This window comes from Tarenaya hassleriana, unplaced genomic scaffold (genome assembly GCF_000463585.1).
Source record: "Tarenaya hassleriana unplaced genomic scaffold, ASM46358v1 Cleome17, whole genome shotgun sequence".
Lineage (NCBI taxonomy): Eukaryota > Viridiplantae > Streptophyta > Magnoliopsida > Brassicales > Cleomaceae > Tarenaya > Tarenaya hassleriana.
The window spans coordinates 2,538,426-2,547,402 of NW_010965122.1; the positions used below are offsets into that span (position 1 = coordinate 2,538,426).

General features: G+C 35.3%; 1 protein-coding gene across 1 annotated transcript; it reads right to left on the reverse strand.

Annotated features, from left to right (window-relative positions):
* Window positions 1–1,092: 1,092 nt before the first annotated feature.
* On the reverse strand, window positions 1,093–3,153 carry LOC104810062. The gene is made up of 4 exons (XM_010536245.2): window positions 2,774–3,153; window positions 2,321–2,692; window positions 1,884–2,214; window positions 1,093–1,761 (listed from the first exon to the last, which is right to left on the reverse strand). The coding sequence occupies exons 1-4, from the start codon at window positions 3,074–3,076 to the stop codon at window positions 1,529–1,531; spliced, it is 1,239 nt and encodes a 412-aa protein (XP_010534547.1). The 5' UTR covers window positions 3,077–3,153; the 3' UTR covers window positions 1,093–1,528.
* Between the last annotated feature and the right edge of the window lie 5,824 nt (window positions 3,154–8,977).

An 8,977-nucleotide genomic window follows, 5' to 3' on the forward strand; every position in this document is an offset into this window, starting at 1 on the left:
TATATATATACATACATATATATATATACATATATATATATACATATATATATATATGATGTAGTCATAAAATAAAACATGATCACGCAAACATTCCAAAAAAATGTATTATGGTATAATTGAAAAAAAAAAACCTTAGTTGTATTGTATCGATTTTGCAGAAAAGAAAGTTCAATATGGGGATACTAATATAACACAGAGATTGTAATGTCATGATAAAAAAAATGTCTTGGAAATTTTATTAATAACAGATTGGGCAAAAAAGTAGTGGTGTCAGTTGGGTCGGCCCGGTCCGACCCGGCCCGAGTCCGCACTCGATCCGGAAGTTTTGGGTTCAGGTTCGGGCTGGCCCGATTTTTTTCGGACCTATATAATTAAGTCCGAAGCCCGACTCTATGCATTCCGGGCTGAGGTCGGGTCGGGTTGGGCCGGACCGGCCCGCGGATTTTCCTTTTTAAATGTTATTTTTTTTCTTTTTTTCTTTTTTTTTAAAATTTTTGGGTTTTCGAACCGGTCCGATTTGAGTCCGAAACCCGATTTGAACCCGATACAAAAATCCGATTTTTTTCGGGCCAAAAAATTTCGGCCCGAAACCTGCTATTTTTCGGATTGGGTCGGTCGAGCTTCGGATCTCGTATCCAAATTGACACCCCTACCAAAAAAGTGAAACACTGTGCGGCAATCAAGAGAGCCACACACGGCATGTGAGGTAATAGCCAAGCAGTGGATTCTTTATTAGTGAATCTTTGCATGATTAAACTATTAGTTTAGAAATGTGGTAAACAATAATAAATAAATAAATAATAAAAGTGTCTTCCACACTTCAATGTCTCGCCTTTGCCCCAACACCAAATACCACTTTTTCTTTCTAGAATTACTTTCCCCAATAACAATAAAAAATTATAAAAAAAATAATAATAACATATTTATATTTACCCTAATTATCTCCCTTCCCCATTACATTCAAGGTAAAAACAAATTACAACATAGTATAAAATGTTACTGCACATTGAGTTAAAAGGACATATCAACCATGAGGTCAGACAAAAAAACAATAGGGAACGAAACTGAGTTTAAAACTGAGAGAAGCAATAGAGAAATACGATTCGATTATCGCTCAAAATAGGCAAACTACAAACAATTTAAACATAGAGATACAACAAGGTACCTTTTTTTTTATTACAACCCCAAAAATACCAAAAATAGAAATAACGCTACCACAAAACCCGACACTCCACAATCTACTGTCGGAGCAAAATTTAGAGTTTCCTTATATCAAGCTAAAGGCAGATAAAACCCTCCCTAGGCCCCCCAAAAAAAAAATATTACAAAAGGTATTGTCAATAACTCATATTATCTTATAGGAACCGGGTAAATACCGAATTACCCCCACCTAATTATTCTAATTTACTAGCATTATTAGCAGTAAACCATAACAACTATTAATATCACCCTAACGCTAATAACTAAATTCCCACTGCTTCAAACATGCAAATCGGATGAAACAGAGCAGAAGTAACAATCCCCATCAGTACATCCACTCCTGCGGAAGGAGCCTTTCTTGGTTCAGACAACCGCCATGAACTCGCCTCAGTCCTCCTCCTTGTCGGACCGACAATCCACTTCTACTCGGCACTGCAGAATCGAACTGGTGGTGCCCGGACGAGAGACAAGGTCGTGAATGAGGAGACAGGTCGTCGAACTCGTCAAAGTTCACGTTCTGTGGGTAACCCTTTGACGGGAAAACAACATTCGAACCGCCTGTCGTGATATACCAGAAAAAGTGTCAAATTTTTTACTCGAATACTTGAAACAAGACGCAACATGTAATGCAATTTCCCGAAACCCATGAAAAGAAAATTGCAGGGAGAAAAATTACGTGCCTGATTTCTTGCGTGAATCTGATGGGTTTGTGTATCGCCTGGGAAGAAATACACCCGTTCCCACCGATGGCCGTTTCGGGGCAGGCAGTACCGGAAAAACACTTCTCACGGCGGAGGAAGCTTGATGCGGCGGCGGCGGCGGTGGAGGATGGCGAAACGCGGCAGGCCTGACGAAGCGGCCGTTTCCACGGTCGAAGCCGCTGGAAACGCTCTCCGGAAACTGCAGCTCCGGTGACTTGAATTTCAACAGAGACTGATAATACGAGCTCTTCGGATTCCACACCCAGTCTCCATAAAACAGCTGATTTGATTCACTCTCTTTACTCAGAACCTGGCAAAAAAAAAGAAGAAAATAACCAATGTAAATACAAGAACAATTGTAAGCTATTAGCGTTATACAAATGCTTTTCCATAGTACGTTTTTTGGACAAACATACCTGACTGGACTGGTTCAGGTCAGAGTAGAGCTGTTGAAAACCAAGACCCGAGCTAAACGCAGCGTTATGAGGGTTACTGTGGCGTAGGGCAATGGGTTCTGGTGTCGGAGCTTGACGACGGAGAAGAGGATTAGGGTTTGAGTTTGGGCGGCTGAACCATGGTTCACCGCCACCGCAGCCAAATTTCAGCTTTGCCACTTGCCCTGCCGCAGCAGAAATGACATCCCAAGCGTCATCCTTTCGAAACGGCGTCGTTGGCGGCGAGGGAGCCTGAGAAGACGGTCTATTCGGACTCCCACTTCCAGACGCGGACCAGCTTCCGAGTCCACTCAGTGTTGACTGGGGAGAGGTCGAGACAACTTGGCGCTTCTCCTGAAGAATAACAAAACCCTGAAACCGTGAGTTCCGTGACAGAGAGAGAGAGAGAGAGAGAGAGAGAGAGAGAGTTCTTACCTCGGTTTTGTGGCTGATGAAGGAGGGAGGAGGGAGACGCTGAGTCGAGAGGGCGAGTCGACGAGTCAACCCAGCGAGGAAGTCCTCTTCGTCGTCGCAGCTATCATCCTCCGTCTCGGTGGAGTCTCCGGGCGAGGTGAAGGCGGAGGAAATGGTCGGTGAGTCGAACTCGAACGGGAATTCGCGGGGGAAACCGAGTAGACTCGAGGTGAGCCCGTCTTTCGAGCAGAGCGCTTTCTCCACGGTAACATTGGCGGCGGTGAGACTCACCGGAATCTCTTTGCCGGCAGGAGGCTCGGCCATGGAGAGAGAAAGAAGTGTGAAATTTGAAAGTGTTGTTGAGGAAGGAGGTAGGGAATGTTGAAGACAGAGCGCCTTTATTAAGGTTTCAGGGTTTCAATGAGACAGCTCAAAAGCATTATAAAAACTTTCAATCTCCTCTCTTTCACTGTTTTAATAATCCGTAATTCATGCCAGACAGTCGAAAATCATTACAAAAAAATTTAAATATTTGGACTGAAATGGTGAATAATACTTCTGCTGAGTCACACAATTTCAAAACCCAGAAAAAAAAATTTATGTTTAAATATATATAAAAAATTGCTAGTTAGAAGAACATTTTGGAGAAGTTGTCAAGGTAACAGGTGGATTTTAGGTAACGATAATTATAGAAACAATTTAAATTCACGCGAAGAGTGTAATTTTCTAAAAATTCAACATTTGTGTGCATGTTAGGTGATTATTCCATTTATCTTTATTTGGATTATCATTATCACCCATTCCAATAAAATTTCTGATTGCGACTTGTAGTTCCTAAAATCTCTAATTAGCATTGGATATTACACAAATTATATTAATTCAATCACCAATAAATTAAAAATACAAAAAATACGTAAAACAAAGGAGAAATAAAATACCAATAATAACTCCTTTAGATAAATACTTCTCTTCATTTTCTTACTTTAGATTTTTTTTTTCATTTTAACTTAATTACCATTTTTAACTTTATAACGCATAAATAAGAAAAGTATAATTTTATTTATATTATAAACATCGTTAATATTTAAATTACAGAAGCATGGAAAAAATTTACATATTTTTTTTTTCTATTTTATAAAAAAAAATGGTGTGTATATGTAATGTAGTGTAAGAACTCATTTAATTTGTGTGCCATTGAATGGCGAATGAAAAGCATCCGACATATCATCATTACGCCTTGCTTTCTTTTCCTCATGCAAAATCCTATCATCTCATCATTTGTACTCTCACATTTTTTCCACCTCTCTCATTAATAATAAAAAATAATGCTCCTCTCATTTTCATTTTAAATTTTTACATTCGTTTATAGTGAACATTATCTTACATATATATATATATATATATATTGAATTATTTTGCAATGCCATTGGCAATATATTTGATTTTTAGTAGTTTTATAATCTCTCCATTGTTTGATTCCCACTTCTATGCATTTAATTAATTTCTAATAGTTGTTAGACTAAAATATTGAAATCAATTTCAATTGGTTTAATCGAATTCGAAAAAAACACCAAAATAATTTTTATATTTTTTTTAATGTAGATCTATATAAAAACATGTAACGACCGGTTTAACCAAACAAGTCGGTTTAAATTTGGGTTTTTTTTTTCGGGTAACCTTAGAAAGTCGCAACCGACCCCTATCTCAATTAGGGTTTCTTTATGAAATAGCCGTCACACAGATCTCGTGAACGCATCTGTCACTAGAGCACCGCCCTTATCTCTCCGAGGAATCCGAATCTAGCTGACGTGGCACTCTCCAAGATTCAGCAGCCTTCAACAGCCTTCCGTCATCTCTAACGACTTGTCTTTTCATCCGTCAATTTTAACGGTGTTTTGCTTAATGATCGTCACGAGAGACGAGCCTTCGTTAACGGGAGTTAGACGCCGGACCCCAAGCCTCTTTATTAACCGGATTGGATAATGGAGTTTCCCGCCTAGAAAGACGGATATTTTAGAGTTAAAAAAAAAGCGGTGGGACCCAGGTTTTATCTGTCGAAACAGACAGCACCGTTAAGTCAAAAGGAGCGGAACAGATCTTCTTCTTCTTCTTTTCTTTCGTAACATTTTAATAAAACATCTGACAAAACAAATGAAATAAATAATTACACATAATTTCTAAGAAGAAATAAGAATTCTGGAGCAGTTTGGATGTTATTTCATTATATATATGTATATACATCTTTTTGCCTTCTAAAGACATAGAGATACACTCAAACTTTATAATTTATATTCTCTTTAATTTGAGCGCCACATAAATTTGAATAAATTGGAATATAAACACATATATATATATAAGCAGCAATCCATTGAAATATTGTAGTATATTCCGTAATTTACGACGGAGTTTGGCAGTTTTTCCAGTCGCCAGCGAAACTACAAAACCAATTATAGGACGCGGTGTGTAACACGCGCTTTAGGAGCGCGTAAAAAGAGAGAAGGATTATGACAAGAAGCGGGTTTACTGTAAGGTGGGTTGGGTTGGGTCTGACATACAGCTTGCACAGACTGTTCTTCTCGCTGGCTTTATTTTCCTAAATGAACTCCTCCAAAAATCATACAAAATAATAAATAAATAAATAATTATAATATCTGGATTATTATTATTATATTAACAAATTAATAAAATTATTTGTTCTACACTGAGATTAAAAATGCTCATAAAATTAATATGTATGCCGAGGAAAAGAAAACAAATTGAAGAGGACTTGCTCTAAATTCCCTCAAAAAAATTTAATTTCGAATTTCCCGCCAAAAGATAGCGAATTGGATATACTATCAACCATCAATTTCGAAATGTCAAATCCATCCATATTTTTTTTGATAAATCCATCCATATAATTTCAAATCCATTAAATTACGGTATTCGATTCTAATGATAATGCATGCGTGTTATTATGTTTTGAGATTTTTCTTCTCGTTGGTTCAAATTAAAAAACATGAAAATGGTATCACTACCTTAGCCAAGGGATTACAATTTGTATAAATTGACGTTGTTCTCTATTTATTGTTAGAAAATATTAAATTGTATTGCTATCTCATATATATATATATATATATATATATATAGAATGATTGAGGATAACATATGATGTGGAAGTTTACTTTAACAATCAATATTCATTAGGGAAAATTATAACAGAGAAAGAGAGCTGATTAGTGAAGTGTATGATTTCACGAAGAATAAACTTATAAGACACGCAAAATAGAAAGGAGGGTTTGGTACCCGTAATGATAATTCGGGAAAAAAAAAAGGATCCTTATTAACCGAAGATCTTTCTTTTGTGGATCCTATTAAATGGTGTTGTGTGCGTGGACCCACGTAATAATTTTTTATTAGGTAGATAGTAGATGATAGAATATCATTGATTTGCTTCCATGACATTTTAAATTAAATTTAATTTCATCTAAATAGACAGGTCAAACTAATTATAAAAAAAAACCCATGTATGCACTTTGAGATTATTATTTTTTGCATATATAACACTCTCGATCAATTTAAACGATTTAAAAACAACAAGATTATTTGAATTCGATTCTAACTAGGTATAAAATAAAGATAAAACTCTTAAAAAACCTCCAACTTGCAAAAATATATACAAATAAACCTTCAATTTTAAAAACTATCATTCAATCCCCGAACTTGTAACTTGTCACTAAATAAAACCTCGAATTTGTAAATTATTTCTCTAATAAACATTTGACCGATTTGACCACAATTTCAGGCGATCGGAAATCCACGTATTAAAGGATTGCTAATATCACCTTATACACGTTATCAATTTTAATTTAAAAAATGATATCACCAATCCGTCAATACGTGGATTTCCGATCGTTTGAAATTGTGGTCAAACCGGTCAAAAGTTTATTATAACAATAATTTACAAGTTCGAGGTTTTATACAGTGACAAGTTACAAGTTCGGAGATTGAATTATAGTTTTTCAAGTTGAAGATTTATTTGTATATATTTTTACAAGTTGAAGGTTTTTTAGAGTTTTAATCTGTTTGCGTTTTTTTTTTTGGGTGAGATTTTGCGAAAGATGAAACACAAAGATTCTTATTTGGTGATATTATCGAGTAATTGCGTATGAAAAAAGCAAAAGGGGGAGGTCCAAGTTCTATCATACCACACCACCACATCCACATGCATTAAAGGGAATGAGAAGGAGTTCGTCCACGTCGACTAGGGTTTGCATGCATGCACGTGCGATGCCAACTGTTGCACTGTTTCGCACGTGCGACGCAGGTACATCGTTGATTCGGACTTCGTTACTCCACCGGTTGATCAGTCAACGGTCAAAAAAACCTCGGCATAAGTACATCATCATCTTCCCTTTCTCCATTAGTAAAAAAAATTCCTTCTCGTACAGTTGGCCGTTTGATTTTTTTTTTTTTGTATTTTGCTGCATAGAAAGGATGATGCATGTATATTTTAAATACTTGAAAAAACTCATATCCACAAATTGATGATTATCGGAGAGTTAATATAATTCTAATTACAGAATTATACTAAATCTCAACCTGTTTTTACTAAAATAAAACTCCAACCAATTATTACGACAAACGGTCGATAAATTTCAAGTGTTCCGCGTGATAAAAATTCCATCAATCCGCAAACAACCAAAAAATGATTCGTTTCGCGGTTTATCTTAATATTCTAATAAATAATTAAGATTAATAAATTTGAAATAAATATACTAGCATTATCTCGATCGTCGTTGTATGTATGTTTCATTGCCATGCAACCGAACATTCTTGGTCAAATGTGATAACATAAGATATGAGTTCAAAAAGCAAGAACCAAACTCGAAAACATGCATGGTCCGTTCAGATAATGCAAATCATTACGTTAGCATATAAAGAGTGAATTCTCGAATTTCTTTGGGGTTTTCCCTTTGTCTTTTTAGCACCTTTGATTTTTTTCTTTCTCCAGTTTTCTTTGTATTTGCATGTTTGGAATTTTATTGTTTAATTTTTTTTTATAAAAAATAAATAAATTTGAATGGATTTATAGAAAGTAACATGACAATGGTTTGGTTCATGTCCACATCTTAACATGCATGGCTTCGGTTAGATAAAGATGTGAAACATTGGCTTTTTTTCATAATACAAGTATGACTAGTGAATTCCATCTCGGTTTGTAAGATGGAGAATCATTGGATTTCTCATTATATAATATAAAATATTACAACATTTATAATAGAAAACGAAATCAAAATCTCTTATTTAATAAATATAAATATCTAAAATATAGAAATAAAACTAAATCTAAATATTATGTAATCTTCTCAAATCTTTTTCATATCTCTTTATACGTCCCCTCAAATTCAAGGAGATAAGAAACAACTCTTTGAGGTTGAATTTTCAAAATAATAGCGGGATTTGATAATCGAACTAGGGTAAATAGTGGATTATTGGCGAATCTAAAAAGTCTGGTGTGACGCAGAAACGTGGTGTAGATGCAGGATGATGAAGATGAGTAACACGACAGTAATGTTGACGGCGCAAAAGGCGCGATGGTTTAGCGACTATGTCGGAAAAAAGAAAAGTGGTGCAAATGCGCGTGACTAAAGCCGGAAAAAAAAAGAAGAAAAAGAAGGTGGTGTAAATACGCGGATCGACGATTGATTATTCCAATCGAAGAGGTTAAAAGCCGGGTTTAAAAGAGATCTTTATGATGTTTAGTCGTACATACTTTGATACTAGAGAAATAGATGGAGAATCATTGGATTTATTATTATTCAACATAAAACATTACAACATTTATAATAAAAAACGAAATCACAAAATATCTTATTTAAGAAATATAAATATCTAAAATATAGATTTAAAACCAAATCTAAATATTACGTAATCTTCTCAAATCTTCTCGATATCTCTTTATATGTCTCGTTCCAAACTAAATTGAACATAAAGACATCGAAGCTAGTTTCCAATATAGCATACAGTAAGCAAGCCATTGAGGGAAACAAGTGTGTGTGTATATATATATATAAAGAATAAACTATAGGGTGACTAATTCACTAACCAAATTGAATCGGACTATATGTATATATCTAATCTTACTAAAAGCGAGCTAGTTTTTAAAAATAAGGGCGGAGTAGTAGATGAAGGCCCAATAACACCATAAAATAATTATGAGAACGATCAGAGATGATAGAGCCC